Source organism: Tachyglossus aculeatus, chromosome 7, assembly GCF_015852505.1.
Source record: "Tachyglossus aculeatus isolate mTacAcu1 chromosome 7, mTacAcu1.pri, whole genome shotgun sequence".
In the NCBI taxonomy this organism is placed as follows: Eukaryota; Metazoa; Chordata; class Mammalia; order Monotremata; family Tachyglossidae; genus Tachyglossus; species Tachyglossus aculeatus.
The window spans coordinates 2,652,251-2,673,667 of NC_052072.1; the positions used below are offsets into that span (position 1 = coordinate 2,652,251).

Here is a 21,417-nt window from a genome sequence, read left to right on the forward strand (position 1 = left end):
ATCATCATCATCATCAATCGTATTTATTGAGCGCTTACTATGTGCAGAGCACTGTACTAAGCGCTTGGGAAGTACAAATTGGCAACATATAGAGACAGTCCCTACCCAACAGTGGGCTCACTTCATCATCAATGAAAGAAGTGATTTGCCCAAAGTCACACAGCTGACAAGCGCTTAGTACAGTGCTCTGCACACAGTAAGCGCTCAATAAGTACGATTGAATGACAAGCGGCGGAGCTGGAGTTAGAACCCCATGGGGGACAACCTGACGACCCTGGACGCCACCCCAGGCGCTCAGCGCAGTGCTTGGCACATAGTAAGCGCTTAACAAATGCCGTGGTCATTATCTCTGCCCCGTCCCCGTCCCCACCGAGTCCCCCATGGCTCACATTCTGAGCAGGGCCTTGTAAAACGGGCGGGTGAAGAAGGCGTCCAGCAGGTACTGGTGGATCAGCGCCAGGCCCAAGATGCGGCCGCTAAACCGGAACCTGCAACGGCAAGGGTGTGACGCTTAGTACATAGCCGCGGCGCTCACTACGGAGCCAAGGCGCTCGCTCCATAGCCGCGATGATCCATATGGAGCCACGACGCCCAATACTACTACGACTACTACTACTACTACTACTACTACTACTACTACTACTACTACTACTACTACTACTACTACTAATAATAATAATAATAATAATGACATTTATTAAGCGCTTACTATGTGCAAAGCACTGTTCTAAGCGCTGGAGACTAAGCCCCCCTTTTTCTCTCCCCCCCTTTCCCACCCTACAACACTCGTGTATATCCAGCGCTTAGAACAGTGCCTTGCATAGTAAGCGCTTAACAAATGCCATCATTATTATTATTATTATATGGACATATTCGCCCGTTCAGTGGTATTTATTGAGCGCTCACTGTGTGCAGAGCACTGGACTAAGCGCTTCGGAAGTACAATACGGCAACATATAGAGACAATCCCCACCCAACAACAGGCTCACAGTCCTGAAAGGGGGGAGACCGACAATAAAACAAGGAGACAGGAATCAACAGCATCAAAATTAGCATCAAAATGACCTATCTATAACTGTATTTATTTCATCATCATCATCATCAATCGTATTTATTGAGCGCTTACTATGTGCAGAGCACTGTACTAAGAGCTTGGGAAGTACAAATTGGCAACATATATTTATTTCTATTAATGCCTGTTTTATTTGTGCTGATGGGTAGCTATAGATCTCTAATTCTATTTATTTCTACCGACGCTATTGATGCCTGTCGACTTGTTTTGTTGTCTGTCTCAATCAATCGTATTTATTGAGCGCTTACTGTGTGCAGAGCACTGTACTAAGCGCTTACGCTGTCTCCCCCCTTCTAGACTGTGAGCCCGTCGTTGGGTAGGGACTGTCTCTATATGTTGCCTAATTGTACTTCCCAAGTGCTTAGTACAGTGCTCTGCACACAGTAAGCGCTCAATAAATACGATTGAATGAATGAATGAATAGCATCAAAATTAGCATCAAAATTACCTATCTATAATTCTATTTATTTCTATTAATGCCTGTTTTATTTGTTCTGATGTGTAGCTATAGATCTCTAATTCTATTTATTTCTACCATGGCTATTAATGCCTGTCGACTTGTTTTGCTGTCTGTCTCCCGCTTCTCGACTGTGAGCCTGCTGTTGGGTAGGGACTGTCTCTATATGTTGCCTAATTGTACTTCCCAAGCGCTCAGTACAGTGCTCTGCACACAGTAAGCGCTCAATAAATACGATTGAATGAATGAATGAATAGCATCAAAATTAGCATCAAAATTACCTATCTATAATTCTATTTATTTCTATTAATGCCTGTTTTACTTGTTCTGATGTGTAGCTAGAGATCTCTAATTCTATTTATTTCTACCGACGCTATTGATGCCTGTCGACTTGTTTTGTTCTCTGTCTCCCCCTTCTCGACTGTGAGCCCGTCGTTGGGTAGGGACTGTCTCTATATGTTGCCTAATTGTACTTCCCAAGCGCTCAGTACAGTGCTCTGCACACAGTAAGCGCTCAATAAATACGATTGAATGAATGAATAGCACCAAAATTAGCATCAAAATTACCTATCTATAATTCTACTTATCTCTATTAATGCCTGTTTTATTTGTTCTGATGTGCAGCTATAGCCCTCTAATTCTATTTATTTCTACAGACGCTATTGATGCCTATAGACTTGTTTTGCTGTCTGTCTCTCCCCTTCTAGTCAGTGAGCCCGTCGTTGGGTAGGGACTCTCTACATGTTGCCTAATTGTACTTCGCAAGCGCTTAGTACAGTGCTCTGCACATGGTAAGCGCTCAATAAATACGATTGAATGAATGAATGAATAGCATCAAAATTAGCATCAAAATTACCTATCTATAACTGTATTTATTTCTATTAATGCCTGTTTTATTTGTTCTGATGTGTAGCTATAGATCTCTAATTCTATTTATTTCTACCGACGCTATTGACGCCTGTTGACTTGTTCTGATGTTTGTTTCTAGCCTGTGAGCCCGCTGTTGGGTAGGGACCATCTCTATATGTTGCTGACTTGTACTTCCCAAGCGCTTAGTACAGTGCTCTGCACACAGTAAGCGCTCAATAAATACGATTGAATTAATGAATGAATGAATGTCTCCCCCCTTCTAGACTGTGAGCCCGTCGTTGGGTAGGGACCATCTCTATATGTTGCTGAATTGGACTTCCCAAGCGCTTAGTACAGCGGTCTGCACATAGACAGCGCTCAATAAATATGATTGAATGAATGAATGAATGAATAGCATCAAAATTAGCATCAAAATGACCTATCTATAACTGTATTTATTTCTATTAATGCCTGTTTTATTTGTTCTGATGTGTAGCTAGAGATCTCTAATTCTATTTATTTCTACAGACGCTATTGATGCCTGTCGACTTGTTTTGTTGTCTGTCTCCCCCCTTCTAGACTGTGAGCCCGTCGTTGGCTAGGGACCATCTCTATATGTTGCCGACTTGTACTTCCCAAGCGCTTAGTCCAGTGCTCTGCACACAGTAAGCGCTCAATAAATACGATTGAGTGAATGAATGAATGAATAGCATCAAAATTAGCATCAAAATTACCTATCTATAATTCTATTTATTTCTATTAATGCCTGATTTATTTGTTCTGATGTGTAGCTAGAGATCTCTAATTCTGTTTATTTCTACCGATGTTATTGATGCCTGTTGACTTGTTCTGATGTTTGTTCCTAGACTTCGAGCCCGCTGTTGGGTAGGGACCGTCTCTATACGTTGCCGACGTGGACGTCCCAAGCGCCTAGTACAGTGCTCTGCACACAGTAAGCGCTCAATAAATACGATTTAATGAATGAATAGCATCAAAATTAGCATCAAAATTACCTATCTATAATTCTATTTATTTCTATTAATGCCTGTTTTACTTGTTCTGATGTGTAGCTATAGATCTCTAATTCTATTTATTTCTAGTGACGCTACTGGTGCCTGTCGACTTGTTTTGCTGTCTGTCTCCCCCTTCTAGCCTGTGAGCCCGTCGTTGGGTAGGGACCGTCTTTACATGTTGCCGACGTGTACTTCCCAAGCGCTTAGTACAGTGCCCTGCACACAGTAAGCGCTTAATATGATGGAATGAATGAGTGACAGGGCTCTAGCTAGAATTCTATTTATACTGATGCCTGCTGACTTGTTTTGATGTAAACTCGCTGTTGGGTAGGGTCCGTCTCTATATGTTGCCAACTTGTACTTCCCAAGCGTTTAGTACAGTGCTCTGCATACAGTAAGCGCTCAATAAATACGATTGAATGAATGATGTCTGTCTCCCCGCTTCTAGACTGTGAACCCGTCACGGGCAGGGATTGTCTCTTTTTGTGGCTGAATTGTACTTCCCAAGCACTTAGTCCAGTGCTCTGCACACAGTAGGCGCTCAATAAATACGAGTGAATGAAGGAATGAACGAAGACCCAGCGCAGCAGGAGTCTGGGGAAAGCGTCCGGCCTAACTTACCACTCGTGGTGATTGTCCACGAAGGCGGACATGGGGCTGATCTGCACGGTGTACGTGTCGTTGGCGGAGTACTCGAACAGCCCGTAGTACGGGTTAAACAGCTCCCGGGACACCAGGAAGAAAAACTCTCGGGACGGGCCGCTGTAATCCAGGCTTTTGGAGAAAGAAAGAGAGGAAAAAGAGAAAGAGAGAGACAGAGAGAGAGAGAGAGAGAGAGAGAGAGAGAGAGAGAGAGAGAGAGAGAGAGAGAGAGAAGAGGGAGGGAAGGAGGGAGGAAGAAAAGAAAAAGGAAGGAAGGAAGGAAGGAAGGAAGGAAGGAAGGAAGGAAGGAAGGAAGGAAGGAAGGAAGGAAGGAAGGAAGGAAGGAAGGAAGGGAAGAAGGAGGGAAGGAAGGGAAGAAGGAGGGAAGGAGGGAAGGAGGGAAGGAGGGAAGGAGGGAAGGAGGGAAGGAAGAAGGAAAGAAAGAAAGAAAGAAAGAAAGAAAGAAAGAAAGAAAGAAAGAAAGAAAGAAAGAAAGGAAGGAAGGAAGGAAGGAAGGAAGGAAGGAAGGAAGAAAGAAAGAAAGAAAGAAAGAAAGAAAGAAAGAAAGAAAGAAAGAAAGAAATGGAAGAAGGAGGGAAGGAGGGAAGGAAGGAAGGAAGGAAGGAAGAAAGAAAGAAAGAAAGAAAGGAAGAAGGAGGGAAGGAGGGAAGGAAGGAAGGAAGGAAGGAAGGAAGGAAGGAAGGAAGGAAGGAAGGAAGGAAGGAAGGAAGGAAGAAGGAAAGAAAGAAAGAAAGAAAGAAAGAAGGAAAGAAAGAAAGAAAGAAAGAAAGAAAGAAAGAAAGAAAGAAAGAAAGAAAGAAAGAAAGAAAGAAAGAAAAAGAAAATCAGTCAGGGAGCTCAACATCACTGCGGCCTGATTTCTACCTCTTTCCTCGTTGGACAAGGCCTCCACTCTATTCTCCGGTGGGGGGTTGCAGGGGTGGGATGATAATAATCATCATCATGATGGTACTTCTTTATAATATTAACAATAATAATAATAAATATAGTATTTGTTAAGCACTTACTATGCGCCAAGCACTGTTCTAAGCCCTGGGGGGATACAAGGTGATCAGGTTGTCCCACGTGGAGCACACAGTCTTCATCCCCATTTTCCAGATGAGGGAACTGAGGCCCAGGGAATTGAAGTGACTTGGCCATAGTCACCCAGCTGACAAGTGGCGGAGCCGGGATTAGAACCCAGAACCTCTGGCTCCCAAGCCCGGGCTCTTTCTTCCCTTTCCTCCTTGGACAGGGCCACCGCTCTATTCTCCAGCAGGGGGTTGTGGGAGTGGGATGATAATAATCATCATCATGATGGTACTTGTTAAGCGCTAGAGGTCATGAGTTCTAATCCTGACTCCACCACTTGTCTGCTGGGTGCCTTTGGGCAAGTCACTCCACTTCTCTGGGCCTCAGTTCCCTCATCTGGAAAATGGGGATGAAGGCTATGAGCCCCACGTGGGACAACCTGATCACCTCGTATCCACCCCAGTGCTTAGAACAGTGCCTGGCACATAGTAAGTGCTTTATAATAATAATAATGAAATTTATTAAGCGCTTACTATGTGCAAAGCACTGTTCTAAGCGCTGGGAAGGTTACAAGGTGATCAGGTTGTCCCACAGGGGGCTCACGGTCTTCATCACCATTTAACAGATGAGGGAACTAAGGCCCAGAGAAGTGAAGTGACTTGCCCAAAGTCACACAGCTGATGAGTGGTGGAATCGGGACTTGAACCCCTGACCTCTGACTCCAAAGCCCGGGCTCTTTCCACTGAGCCACGCTGCTTCTCTTTATAAATACCATAATAATAATAATAAGTGGCGGAGCTGGGATTAGAACCCAGGTCCTTCTGAATCCCAGGGCCTGGCTCTACCCACTGGGCCACGCTGCTTCTCTACCAAGAGCCCGGGCTTTGGAGTCAGAGGTCATGGGTTCAAATTCCAGCTCCGCCACTCATCAGCTGTGTGACTTTGGGCAAGTCACTTCGCTTCTCTGGGCCTCAGTTCCCTCATCTGTCAAATGGGGATGAAGACTGGGAGCCCCCCCCGTGGGACAACCTGATCACCTTGTAACCTCGCCAGCGCTTAGGACAGTGCTTGGCACATAGTAAGCACTTAATAAATGCTATTATTATTATTATTGTTATAATTATTATTATTATTATTATTATTATTATGGGGATGAAGACTGTGAGCCCCCCGTGGGACAACCTGATCACCTTGTAACCTCCCCAGCGCTTAGGACAGTGCTTGGCACATAGTAAGCGCTTAATAAATGCCATCATTATTATTATTATTATTATGGGGATGAAGACTGTGAGCGCCCCATGGGACAACCTGATCACCTTGTAACCTCCCCAGCGCTTAGGACAGTGCTTGGCACATAGTAAGCGCTTAATAAATGCCATCATTATTATTATTATGGGGATTAAGACTGTGAGCCCCCCGTGGGACAAACTGATCACCTTGTAACCTCCCGAGCGCTTAGAACAGTGTTTGGCACATAGTAAGCGCTTAATAAATGCCATCATTATTATTATTATGGGGATTAAGACTGTGAGCCCCCCGTGGGACAAACTGATCACCTTGTAACCTCCCGAGCGCTTAGAACAGTGCTTGGCACATAGTAAGCGCTTAATAAATGCCATCATTTTAATTATTATTATGGGGATGAAGACTGTGAGCCCCCCGTGGGACAAACTGATCACCTTGTAACCTCCCCAGCGCTTAGAACAGTGCTTGGCACATAGTAAGTGCTTAATAAATGCCATTATTATTATTATTATTATTATTATTATTATTATTATTAAGACTGGGAGCCCTCCGTGGGACAACCTGATCACCTTGCAACCTCCCCAGCGCTTAGGACAGTGCTTGGCACATAGTAAGCGCTTAATAAATGCCATCATGGTTATTATTACCCTTCCCCCTAGGAGAAGAAGGCGTCTCTCTCTGCTTCTTGACAAACAGGAAGGAAGATGTGGCTTCCGTTCTTAACCAAGAGCTAAGTGGGCACCGAACCAGCCAGAGGAGCTGCTGCCCTGCGGGGAGGGCATCCCCTAATAATAACAATAAAATAATAATAATAATAATGATAATAATGGCATTTGTTAAGCACCTTTTATAATAATAATAATGATGGCATTTATTAGGAGGCCTTCCCAGACTGAGCCCCTTCCTTCCTTTCCCCCTCGTCCCCCTCTCCATCCCCCCATCTTACCTCCTTCCCTTCCCCACAGCACCTGTATAGATGGATATATGTTTGTTCATATTTATTACTCTATTTATTAATTTTACTTCTACATATCTATTCTATTTATTTTATTTTATTAGTATGTTTGGTTTTGTTCTCTGTCTCCCCCTTTTAGACTGTGAGCCCACTGTTGGGTAGGGACTGTCTCTCTATGTTGCCAATTTGTACTTCCCAAGCGCTTAGTACAGTGCTCTGCACATAGTAAGCGCTCAATAAATACGATTGATGATGATGATGATTTATTAAGCGCTTACTCTGTGCAAAGCACTGTTCTAAGCGCTGGGGAGGTTACAAGGTGATCAGGTTGTCCCACGGGGGGCTCACAGTCTTCATCCCCATTTTACAGATGAGGTAACTGAGGCACAGAGAAGTGAAGTGACTTGCCCAAAGTCACACAGGTGACAAGTGGCAGAGCCGGGATTCGAACCCATGACCTCTGACTCCAAAGCCCGGGCTCTTTCCACTGAGCCATGCTGCTTCTCTATTATGTGCTGAGCACTGTGGCTTAGTGGCAAGAGCCCGGGCTTCGGAGCCAGAAGTCGTGGGTGCTAATCCCGGCTCTGCCACTTGTCAGCTGGGTGACTTTGGACAAGTCACTTCACTTCTCTGGGCCTCAGTTACCTCATCTGTAAAATGGGGATTAAAACTGTGAGCCCCCTGTGGGACAACCTGATCACCTTGTGACCTCCCCAGCGCTTAGAACAGTGCTTTGCACATAGTAAGCGCTTAACAAATACCATCATTATTATTATTATTAACCTCTGCAGCACTTAGAACAGTGCTTGGCACAGAGTAAGCGTTTAATAAATGCCATCATTGTTATTAATAAGAAGCAGAAGCGGTCAATAGAGAAGCAGTGTGGCTCAGTGGAAAGAGGCCGGGCTTTGGAGTCAGAGGTGGTGGGTTCAAATCCCGGCTCTGCCACTTGTCAGCTGGGTGACTTTGGGCAAGTCACTTCACTTCTCTGGGCCTCGGTTCCCTCATCTGTCAAATGGGGATGAAGACCGTGAGCCCCCCGGGGGACAACCTCATCACCTTGTAACCTCCCCAGCACTTAGAACGGTGCTTTGCACATAGTAAGCGCTTAATAAATGCCATCATTATTATTAATAAGTAGCAGAAGCGCTCAATAGAGAAGCCGCGTGGCTCAGTGGAAAGAGGCCGGGCTTTGGAGTCAGAGGTGGTGGGTTCAAATCCCGCCTCTGCCACTTGTCAGCTGGGTGACTTTGGGGCAGGTACAGCTCTGCCAGCCGGGCTGAATCAACGGGCCGGGGCCCATAATAATGATAATGATGATGGTTTTTGTTAAGCGCTTACTATGTGCCAAGCACTGCTCTAAGCGCTGAGGGGGGGATACAAGGTGATCAGGTTGTCCTCCATGGGGCTCCCAGACTTCATCCCCATTTTCCAGATGAGGTCACTGAAGCCCAGAGGATCAATCAATCGATCAATGGTATTTATTGAGCGCTCACTGTGTGCAGAGCACTGGACTAAGCGCTTGGGAAGTCCAAGTTGGCAACATCTAGAGACGGTCGCTACCCAACAGCGGGCTCACAGTCTAGAAGGGGGAGACAGACGACAAAACCAAACATATTAACAAAATGAAATAAATAGAATAGATATGTACAAGTAAAATAAATTAATAAATAGAGTAATAAATCTGTGCAAACATCCATCCATTTATACAGTTGCTGTGGGGAAGGGAAGGAGGTAAGGCATGGGGGATGGAGAGGGGGAGGAGGAAGGAGAGAGAAGTGAAGTGACTTGCCTAAAGTCACCCAGCTGACAAGTATATATATATATATATATATACTTTTATATATATATATATATATATACTTTTATATATACTTTTTTATATATATATACTTTTATATATATATGTATATATGTTTGTACATATTTATTACTCTATTTATTTATGTGCTTTGCACATAGTAAGCGCTTAACAAATTCCATCATTATTTTTATTATTTATTTTACTTGTACATATTCATTCTACTTATTTCATTTTGTTAATATGTTTTGTTTTGTTGTCCGTCTCCCCCTTCTAGACCGTGAGCCCGCTGCTAGTTATTTCTATTAATGCCTGTTTTACTTGTTCTGATGTGTAGCTCTAGATCTCTAATTCTATTTATTTCTACTGACGCTACTGATGCCTGTCAATCAATCAATCGTATTTATTGAGCGCTTACTATGTGCAGAGCACTGTACTAAGCACTTGGGAAGTCCAAGTTGGCAGCATCTAGAAACGGTCCCTACCCAACAGCGGGCTCACAGTCTAGAAGGGGGAGACAGACGACAAAACCAAACATATTAACAAAATAAAATAAATAGAATAGATATGTACAAGTAAAATAAATGGAGTAATAAATATGTACAAACATCTATCCATATATACAGGTGCTGTGGGGAAGGGAAGGAGGTAAGGCATGGGGGATGGAGAAGGGGAGGAGGAAGGAGAGAGAAGTGAAGTGACTTGTCCAAAGTCACCCAGCTGACAAGTATATATATATACTTTTATATATATATGTATATATGTTTGTACATATTTATTACTCTATTTATTTATGTGCTTTGCACATAATAAGCGCTCAACAAATTCCATCATTATTTTTATTATTTATTTTACTTGTACATATTCATTCTACTTATTTTATTTTGTTAATATGTTTTGTTTTGTTGTCCGTCTCCCCCTTCTAGACCGTGAGCCCGCTGTTACTTATTTCTATTAATGCCTGTTTTACTTGTTCTAATGTGTAGCTCTAGATCTCTAATTCTATTCATTTCTACTGACGCTACTGATGCCTGTCAATCAATCAATCGTATTTATTGAGCGCTTACTATGTGCAGAGCACTGTACTAAGCACTTGGGAAGTCCAAGTTGGCAACATCTAGAAACGGTCCCAACCCAACAGCGGGCTCACAGTCTAGAAAGGGGAGACAGAGAACAAAACCAAACTTATTAACAAAATAAAATAAATAGAATAAATATGTACAAGTAAAATAGAGTAACAAATATGTATATATATATACAAGACTGACGACTTGTTTTGCTGTCTGTCACCCTCTTCCACACCGTGAGCCCGTCGTTGGGTAGGGATCGTCTCTATATGTTGCCAATTTGTGCTTCCCAAGCGCTTAGTCCAGTGCCCTGCACACAGTAAGCGCTCAATAAATACGATGGAATGGATGAATGAATGAAGTGGCGGAGGCGGGATTCGAACCCACGACCTCTGGCTCCCAAGCCCGGCTCTTTCCATGCTGCTTCTCAGTTACGCGCTTAGCAAATACCAACATTATTATTATCATTATTCTTATTATCACACCCATCCCTGTGGGCCCCTTTGAATCCCAGCTGGGAACAAATGGACAAATACCATTATTAGCATTATTAGTATTATTATTCTTAGAGGAAGCGCTCAATAAGTCGCCGTGAGTCGGCTCACCCTTCTTCCCCGACGAAGGTGATGTATAGCTTGCTCCTCTGCAGATCCCTCCGGGAATATGCCATGATCTGATTGAAGCCATCCTCCAGCAGACGATCCCGCCGGATCATCAGTCTGTACGGGAGAAATGGGAAGAAGAATCAATCAATCAATCAGTCGTATTTATTGAGCGCTTACTGTGTGCAGAGCACTGTAGTAAGCGCTTGGGAAGTCCAAGTTGGCAACATCTGGAGACGGGACCTACCCAACAGCGGGCTCACAGTCTAGAAGGGGGAGACAGAGAACAAAAACCAAACATACTAACAAAATAAAATAAATAAAATAGATATGTACAAGTAAGCATCTAAGGCCCCTCACCTCCCCCCGTCCCCCGGTAATAATAATAATAATAATAATGGCATTTATTAAGCGCTTACTATGTGCAACGCACTGTTCTAAGCGCTTGGGAGGTTACAAGGTGATCAGGTTGTCCCACGGGGGGCTCCCAGTCTTCATCCCCATTTGACAGATGAGGGAACTGAGGCCCAGAGAAGTGAAGTGACTTGCCCAAAGTCACCCAGCTGACGAGTGGCGGAGCTGGGATTTGAACCCATGACTTCTGACTCCTAAAGCCCAGGCTCTTTCAATCAATCAATCAATCAATCGTATTTATTGAGCGCTTACAGCGTGCCTCGGTGGAAAGAGCCCGGGCTTTGGAGTCAGAGATCATAGGTTCGAATCCCGGCTCTGCCACATGTCTGCTGTGTGACCTTGGGTAAGTCACTTAACTTCTCTGAGCCTCAGTTCCCTCATCTTTAAAGTGGGGGTGAAGACTGTGAGCCCCACGTGGGACAACCTCATTACCTTGTTTCCCCTCCCCAGCGCTTAGAACAGTGCTTTGCACATAGTAAGCGCTTAACAAATGTCATTATTATTATTATTATTATTATTACTGTGTGCAGAGCACTGTACTAAGCGCTTGGGAAGTACAAATTGGCAACATATAGAGACAGTCCCTACCCAACAGTGGGCTCACAGTCTAGATACTGAGCCATGCTGCTTCCTCTGTGGGCGCTCAGTAAGTACCCAAATTGAACGGGATTTCGCGACGGAATGAAATCCCAGCGAGATGAGGCTGGGTTTATGGTTTTAACAGGGCGTGTGTCCACTCTGCGTGTGATGATGATGATGATGGGGGCATTTGTTAAGCGCTTACTACGTGCCAAGCACTGTTCTAAGCGCTGCGGGGGGATACAAGATGATCAGGTTGTCCCCTGTGGGGCTCACAGTCTTCATCCCCATTTGACAGATGAGGGAACTGAGGCCCAGAGAATAATAATAATAATGATGATGGTATTTGTTAAGTGCTTACTACGTACCAAGCGCCGTTCTAAGCGCTGGGGGAGATACAAGGTGATCAGGTTGTCCCCCGTGGGGCTCAACAGTCTTCATCCCCATTTGACAGATGAGGGAACTGAGGCCCAGAGAATAATAATAATAATGATGATGGTATTTGTTAAGTGCTTACTACGTACCAAGCGCCGTTCTAAGCGCTGGGGGAGATACAAGGTGATCAGGTTGTCCCCCGTGGGGCTCAACAGTCTTCATCCCCATTTGACAGATGAGGAAACTGAGGCCCATCATCATCATCATCAATGGTATTTATTGAGCGCTTACTGTGTGCAGAGCACTGGACTAAGCGCTTGGGAAGTACAAATTGGCAACATATAGAGACAGTCCCTGCCCAACAGTGGGCTCACAGTCTAAGAGGGGGAGACAGAGAACAAAACCAAACATACTAACAAAATAAAATAAATAGAATAGATATAGAACCAGAGAATAATAATAATAATAATAATAATAATAATAATGGCATTTGTTAAGTGCTTACTACGTACCAAGCGCCGTTCTAAGCGCTGGGGGGGATACAAGGTGATCAGGTTGTCCCCCGGGGCTCAACAGTCTTCATCCCCGTTTTACAGATGAGGGAACTGAGGCACAGAGATGTGAAGTGACTGGCCCAAAGTCACACAGCTGACAGGTGGCAGAGTTGAGATAAGCACTTACTATATGATGATGATGGCATTTGTTAAGCTCTTCCTATGTGCAAAGCACTGTTCTAAGCGCTGGGGAGGATACAAGGTGATCAGGTTGCCCCCCGGGGGGCTCACAGTCTTCATCCCCATTTTCCAGAGGAGGGAACTGAGGCCCAGAGAAGTGAAGTGACTTGCCCAAAGTCACACAGCTGACAATTGACAGACCCGGGATTTACTATATAATGATAATACTAATAATGATGGCATTTGTTAAGCGCTTACTATGTGCCAAGCACTGTTCTAAGCGCTGGGGGAGATACAAGTTAATCAGGTTGTCCCCCGTGGGGCTCACAGTCTTAATCCCCATTTGACAGATGAGGGAACTGAGGCCCAGAGAAGCAAAGTGATCGCCCAAAGTCACCCAGAACAATGCTTGGCACATAGTAAGCGCTTAACAAACGCCATCATTTTATTCTTATTCATCCCCATTTGACAGATGAGGGAACTGAGGCCCAGAGAAGGGAAGTGACCGCCCCAAGTCACCCAGAACAGTGCTTGGCACATAGTAGGTGCTTAACAAATACCATCATCATTATTATTATAACTATTATTGTATCCCCCCTGGAGCTTAGAACAGTGCTTGGCACACAGTAAGCACTCAACAAATACCACTATTATTATTATTACCGTTGTATCTACTCCAGTGCTTAGAACAGTGATTGGCACATAGTAAGTGCTTAACAAATACCACTATTATTATTATTATCATTGTATCTACTCCAGTGCTTAGACCAGTGCTTGGCACATAGTAAGCGCTTAACCAATGCCATCATCATTATTATTATTGTATCTCCCCCCAGTACTTAGAACAGTGCTTTGCACATGGTAAGCGCTATACAAATACCATCATCATTATTATTATTACTATTATTGTATCTCCCCTAGAGCTAACAAATACCATCATCATTATTATTATTATCATTACTATTATTGTATCTCCCCTGGAGCTTCGAACAGTGCTTGGCACACAGTAAGCACTCAACAAATACCACTATTATTATTATTACCGTTGTATCTACTCCAGTGCTTAGAACAGTGATTGGCACGTAGTAAGCGCTTAACAAATACCATTATTATTATTATTATTATTATTATTATTATTATTGTATCTCCCCTAGAGCTCAGAACAGTGCTTAGCACACAGTAAGCGCTCAACAAATACCACTATCATTATTATTATATCTACTCCAGTGCTTAGAACAGTGCTCGGCACATAGTAAGCGCTTGACAAATACCATCATCATTATTATTATTATTACTATTATTGTATCTCCCCTAGAACTTAGAACAGTGCTTGGCACATAGTAAGTGCTCAACAAATACCACTATTATTATTATTATTGTTGTTGTTGTATCTACTCCAGTGCTTAGAACAGTGCTCGGCACATAGTAAGCGCTTGACAAATACCATCATCATTATTATTATTACTATTACTGTATCTCCCTTAGAGCTTAGAACAGTGCTTGACACATAGTAAGTGCTCAACAAATACCACTATTATTATTATTATTATTGCACCTACTCCAGCGCTTAGAACAGTGCTTGGCACATAGTAAGCGCTTAACAAATGCCATCATCATTATTATTATTGTATCCCCCCCAGTGCTTAGAACAGTGCTTTGCACATAGTAAGAGCTTTATGAATATCATCATCATTATAATTATTATTACTTTATCTCCCCCAGCTCTTAGAACAGTGTTTGGCACGTAGTAAGCACTTAACAAATATTATTATTATTATTATTATTATTACTGTATCTTCCCCAGAGCTTACAACAGTACTTGGCACATAGTAAGCACTCAACAAATATCATTATTATGATTATTATTATTGTATCTACTCCAGTGCTTAGAACTATGCTTGGCACATAGTAAGTGCTTAACAAATACTATTATTGTTATAATTATTATTGTATCTCCCCCAGTGCTTAGAACAGTGCTTGGCACATAGTAAGCACTTAACAAATACCATCATTAGTAGTAGTAGTAGTAGTAGTAATAGTATTGTAACTCCCCCAGCGCTTAGAACAGTGCTTGGCATATAGTAAGTGCTTAACAAATACTATTATTATTATTATTATTATTATTATTATTATTATTATTATTATTATTATTATTAAAGAAGCAGAGAAGCAGCATGGCTCAATGGAAAGAGCCCGGGCTTTGGAGTCAGAGGTCATGGGTTCACATCCCGGCTCTGCCACTAGTCAGCTGTGTGACTTTGGGTAAGTCACTTCACTTCTCTGGGCCTCAGTTCCCTCATCTGGAAAATGGGGATGAAACCTGTGAGCCCCCCGTGGGACAACCTGATCACCTTGTAACCTCCCCAGAGCTTAGAACAGTGCTTTGCACATAGTAAGTGCTTAACAAATGCCATTATTATTATTATTATTATTATTATTATTATGACTTTGTATCTCCCCCAGTGCTTAGAACAGTGCTTGGCACATAATAAGTGCTTAACAAATACCATTATTATTATTATTATTATTATTATTATTATTATTATAACCTTGAATCTCCCCCAGCGCTTAGAATAGTGCCTGGCACATGATAAGCGTTTAATAAATGCCATCATAATTATTATTGTATCTCCCCTAGTGCTTAGAACAGTGCTTGGCACATAGTAATTGCTTAACAGATACTATTATTATTATTATTATGATCTTGTAAGCGCTTAACAAATACTATTATTATTATTATTATTATTATTATTATTATTATTATTATTATTATTATTATGACCTTGTATCTCCCCCAGCGCTCAGAATAGTGCCTGGCACATGGTAAGCGTTTAATAAATGCCATCATTATTATTATTGTCTCTCCCCCAGCGCTTAGAACAGCGCTTGGCGCATAGTAAGCGCTTAACAAATACCATCATTATTATGACCTTGCATCTCCCCCAGCACTTAGAACAGTGCTTGGCGTATAGTAAGTGCTTAACAAATACCATCATCATTATTATAATTATTATTATCTCTCCCCCAGCGCTTAGAATAGTGCCTGGCACATGGTAAGCGTTTAATAAATGCCATCATTATTATTATTGTCTCTCCCCCAGCGCTTAGAACAGTGCTTGGTGCATAGTAAGTGCTTAACAAAAACCATTATTATTATGACCTTGCATCTCCCCCAGCACTTAGAACAGTGCTTGGTGCATGGTAAGCGCTTAATACTATTATTATTATTATTAGTAGTAGTAGTAGTAGTAGTAGTAGTAGTAGTAGTAGTAGTAGTAGTAGTAGTAGTATTATCATTGTTAGTATGGTTATTATTATTTTTACTATTATCATCATCATTAGTAGTATGATTATTATCATCATCATCATTAGAAGTATGATTATCATTATTATTATCATTGTTAGTACAACTATTATTATTATTATTATTATTATTATTATTATTATTATTATTATTATTATTATTCTCCACTCACTTGAGTTTTCCGGGGCCCTGCCCGCACCCCTTGGTCTCCAACTTTCTGTAGAAGTTCCTCAGTTTGGCTTCGAAGTCTCGCTTGTACGGGGCCGGGGCTCGCACGTTGGCACGCTGCGTCCCTGGGGGGAAATAATGACAATAATAATAATAATAATAATAATAAATAATAATAATAATAAATAATAAACAATCATTCATTTCTTCAATCATGTTTATTGAGCACTTACTATGTGCACAGCACTGCACTAAATGCTTGGAAAGTACAATTTGGCGACAAATATTCATTTAATCGTATTTATTAAGTGCTTACTACGTGCCAAGCACTGTTCTAAGTGCTGGGGGAGATACAAGGTCATTATAATGATAATAATAATGGTATTTGTGAAGCGCTTACTATGTGCCAAGCACTGTTCTAAGCGCTGGGGGGGATACAAGGTGATCAGGTTGTCCCACGGGGGGCTCACAGACTTCATCCCCATTTTATAGATGAGGGAACCGAGGCCCAGAGAAGTATAGTGAGCGCTTACCATGGGCAGAGCACTGTACTAAGCGCTTGGAAAGTCCAATTAGGGAACAGATAGAGACGATCCCTGCCCAACAACAGGCTCATGGTTTAGAAGGAGGAGATTTATTGAGCGCTAACTATGCACAGAGCACTGTACTAAGCGCTTGGAAAGTCCAATTGGGCAACAGATAGAGACGATCCCTGCCCAACAACAGACTCATGGTCTAGAAGGTGGAGATTTATTGAGCGCTTACTGTGTGTAGAGCATTCATTCATTCAATCATATTTATTGAGCGCTTACTGTGAGCAGAGCACTGTACTAAGCGCTTGGAAAGTCCAATTGGGCAACAGATAGAGACGACCCCTGCCCAACAACGGGCTCATGGTCTAGAAGGGGGAGATTTATTGAGCGCTAACTATGTTCAGAGTACTGTACTAAGCACTTGGAAAGTCCAATTGGACAATAGATAGAGACAATCCCTGCCCAACGGGCTCACGGTCTAGAAGGGGGAGATTTATTGAGCGCTTACTGTATGCAGAACATTCATTCATTCGTTCAATCCTATTTATTGAGCGCTTACTGTGCACAGAGCACTGTACTAAACGCTTGGAAAATCCAACTGGGCAACAGATAGAGACAATCCCTGCCCACCAATGGGCTCACGGTGTGGAAGGGGGAGATTTATTGAGCGCTTACTGTGTGCAGAGCATTAATTCATTCATTTAATCGTATTTATTGGGCACTTACTGTGTGCAGAGCACTGTACTAAGCGCTTGGAAAGTCCAACTGGGCAACAGATAGAGACGATCCCTGCCCAACAACGGGCTCATGGACTAGAAGGGGGAGATTTATTGAGCACTAACTATGTGCAGAGCACTGTACTAAGCGCTTGGAAAGTCCAATTGGACAATAGATAGAGACAATCCCTGCCCAACAACAGGCTCACGGTCTAGAAGGGGGAGATTTATTGAGCTTACTGTGTGCAGAGCATTCATTCATTCGTTCAATCATATTTATTGGGCGCTTACTGTGCGCAGAGCACTGTACTAAGCGCTTGGAAAGTCCAATTGGGCAACATATAGAGACAATCCCTGCCTACCAATGGGCTCACGGTCTAGAAGGGGGAGATTTATCGAGCGCATACTGTGTGCAGAGCACTCATTCGTTCATTCAATCATATTTATTGAGCGTTTACTGTGCGCACAGCACTGTACTAAGCGCTTGGAAAGTCCAATTGGGCAACAGATAGAGACGATCCCTGCCCACCAATGGGTTCACGGACTAGAAGGGGGAGATTTATTGAGCGCTGTGTGCAGAGTACTGTACTAAGCGCTTGGAAAGTCCAATTGGGCAACAGAGACAATCCCTGCCCAACAGTGGGCTCACGGTCTGGAAGGGGGAGATTTATTGAGCACTTACTGTGTGCAGAGCATTCATTCATTCATTCAATCATATTTATTGGGTGCTAACTATGCGCAGAGCACTGTACTAAGCGCTTGGAAAGCCCAATAGGGCAACAGATAGAGACGATCCCTGCCCAACAACGGGCTCATGGTCTAGAAGGGGGAGATTTATTGAGCGCTTACTGTGTGCAGAGCATTCATTCATTCAATCGTATTTACTGAGCGCTTACTGTGCGCAGATCACTGTACTAAGCGCTTGCAAAGTCCAATTGGGCAACAGATAGAGACAATCCCTGCCCACCAATGGGCTCATGGACTAGAAAGGGGAGATTTATTGAGCGCTTACTGCGAGCAGAGCATTCACTCATTCATTCAATCGTATTTATTGGGTGCTAACTATGTGCAGAGCACTGTACTAAGCTCAATTGGGCCACAGATCGAGACAATCCCTGCCCACCAATGGGCTCACGGTCTAGAAGGGGCAGATTTATTGAGCTCTTACTGTGTGCAGGGCATTCATTCGTTCATTCAATCATATTTATTTAGCGCTTACTGTGTGCAGAGCATTCATACGTTCATTCAATGATATTTATTGAGCGCTTACTGTGTGCAGAGCATTCATTCGTTCATTCAAAGATATTTATTGAGCGCTTACTGTGTGCAGAGCATTCATTCATTCGTTCAATCATTCACTGGGTGCTAACTAGGCGCAGAGCACTGTACTGAGCGCTTGGAAAGTCCAACTGGGCAACAGACAGAGACGATCCCTGCCCACCAACGGGCTGATGGCCTAGAAGGAGGCCAAGTAGGCCTCGGAGCCAGATGGACGCCTCCGGGGATGTTCGTCTGTGGGGAACTGGGGATCAATCAATCAATCGTATTTATTGAGCGCTTACTGTGTGCAGAGCACTGTACTAAGCACTTGGGAAGTACAAGTTGGCAACATACAGAGACGGTCCCTACCCAACAGCGGGCTCACAGTCTAGAAGGGGGAGACAGAGAGCAAAACCAAACATATTAACAAAATAAAATAAATAGAATAGATATGTACAAGTCAAATAAATGAATAAATAGAGTAATAAATCTGTACAAACATCTATACATCTATACAGGTGCTGTGGGGAGGGGAAGGAGGTCAGGCAGGGGGGATGGAGGGGGGAGGAGGGGGAGAGGAAGGAAAGAGAAGTGAAGTGACTTGCCCAAAGTCACCGAGCTGACAAGTATATATAGATAGATAGATAGACAGATAGATATATCATCATCAATGGTATTTATTGAACACTTACTATGTGCAGAGCACTGTACTAAGCGCTTGGGAAGTACAAATTGGCAACATATAGAGACAGTCCCTACCCAACAGTGGGCTCACAGTCTAAAAGTCTATACTTTTATGTATATATATACTTTTATGTATATATATATATATATACTTTTATATATATATATATGTATATATGTATATGTTTGTACATATTTATTACTCTATTAATTTATGTGCTTTGCACATAGTAAGCGCTTAACAAATTCCATCATCATACCTGTATATATGTATATATGTTTGTACATATTTATTACTCTATTTATTTATTTATTTTATTTGTACAGATCTATTCTATTCATTTTATTTTGTTAGTATGTTTGGTTTTCTTCTCTGTCTCCCCCTTTCAGACCGTGAGCCCACTGTTGGGTAGGGACTGGCTCTAGATGTTGCCAATTTGTACTTCCCAAGCGCTTAGTACAGTGCTCTGCACATAGTAAGCGCTCAATCAATACGATTGCTGATGATCATTAGTATTATTATTTATTTTACTTGTACATATTCATTCTCCTTATTTCATTTTGTTACTATGTTTTGTTTTGCGGTCCATCTCCCCCTTCGAGACTGTGGGCCCGCTGTTATTTATTTCTATTAATGCCTGTTTTACTTGTTCCAATGTGTAGCTCTCGATCTCTAATTCTATTCGTTTCTACCGACGCTACTGATGCCTGTCAATCAATCAATCAATCAATCAATCGTATCCTGGAGTGAATCTTCCCGCCCTCCGACCCTCCGGCCGCCGGACCGTCGTCCATCCTCCGGCCCCACGACCCCTGACCCCTGACCCCTGACCCCTGACCCCGAGTTACCTGGGGAGTTCTGAGGCGAAGAGGCGGGAGACCCCCGAGGAGAAGGACAGTAGTTGGGGTGCAGTAAGGCGTGAGGGGGGACGAACGACATCACCTCTTCCTCAAACAAGCTGCGGAAAGAAGCAGAAGCGACGGCCGGCCGTCAGCGGCCATCGATTTATTTGATTTATCAGTCAATCAATCAATCAGTCGTATCCATTGAGCGCCTACTGGGTGCGGGGCACTGTACGAAGCGCTTGGGAAGTCCAAGTTGGCAACATCTGGAGACGGTCCCTACCCGACAGTGGGCTCATGGTCTAGAAATAACGACATTTATTAAGCGCTTACTATGTGCAAAGCACTGTTCTAGGCGCTGGGGAGGTTACAAGGTGATCTTATTTGTACATATTTATTTCATTTTGTTAATATGTTTGGTTTGGTTCCCTGTCTCCCCCTTCTAGACCGTGAGCCCACTGTTGGGTAGGGACCGTCTCTAGACGCTGCCAACATAGACTTCCCAAGCGCTTAGTACCGTGCTCTGCACACAGTAAGCACTCAATAAATATGATTGATTGATTTTATTTATTTTATTTGTACAGATTTATTCTATTTATTTTATTTTGCTAATATGTTTTTTTGGTTCCCTGTCTCCCCCTTCTAGACTGTGAGCCCGCTGTTGGGTAGGGACCGTCTCTAGATGCTGCCAACTTGGACTTCCCAAGTGCTTAGTACAGTGCTCTGCACACAGTAAGCTCTCAATAAATACGATTGATTGATTGATTTTATTTATTTTATTTGTACATATTTATTCTATTTATTTTATTTTGTTAATATGTTTTGTTTGATTCCCAGTCTCCCCCTTCTAAACTGTGAGCCCACTGTTGGGTAGGGACCATCTCTATATACTGCCAACTTGTACTTCCCAAGTGCTTAGTACAGTGCTCTGCACACAGTAAGCGTTCAATAAATACGATTGATTGATTGATTTTATTTAAATACGATTGATTGATTGATTTATGTATTTTATTTATTTTATTTGTACATATTTATTCTATTTATTTTATTTTTTAATGTGTTTTGTTTGGTTCTCTGTCTCCCCCTTCTAGACTGTGAGCCCACTGTTGGGTAGGGACCATCTCTAGATGTT

The 21,417-nt window shown here is 42.8% G+C and overlaps 1 protein-coding gene across 3 annotated transcripts in view; it reads right to left on the bottom strand.

The window, feature by feature from the left end:
• Window positions 1–21,417, bottom strand: part of HECW2 (HECT, C2 and WW domain containing E3 ubiquitin protein ligase 2) — a 202,864-nt gene that overhangs the window by 48,922 nt on the left and 132,525 nt on the right. For all 3 annotated transcript variants that reach the window (XM_038749729.1, XM_038749728.1, XM_038749730.1), the window contains exons 19-23: window positions 20,292–20,401; window positions 16,254–16,374; window positions 10,739–10,852; window positions 4,013–4,165; window positions 390–488 (exon numbers count right to left, since the gene is read on the bottom strand). In XM_038749729.1, coding sequence (XP_038605657.1) covers window positions 390–488; window positions 4,013–4,165; window positions 10,739–10,852; window positions 16,254–16,374; window positions 20,292–20,401 — 597 coding nt within the window. The remainder of the gene's footprint in view (window positions 1–389; window positions 489–4,012; window positions 4,166–10,738; window positions 10,853–16,253; window positions 16,375–20,291; window positions 20,402–21,417) is intronic.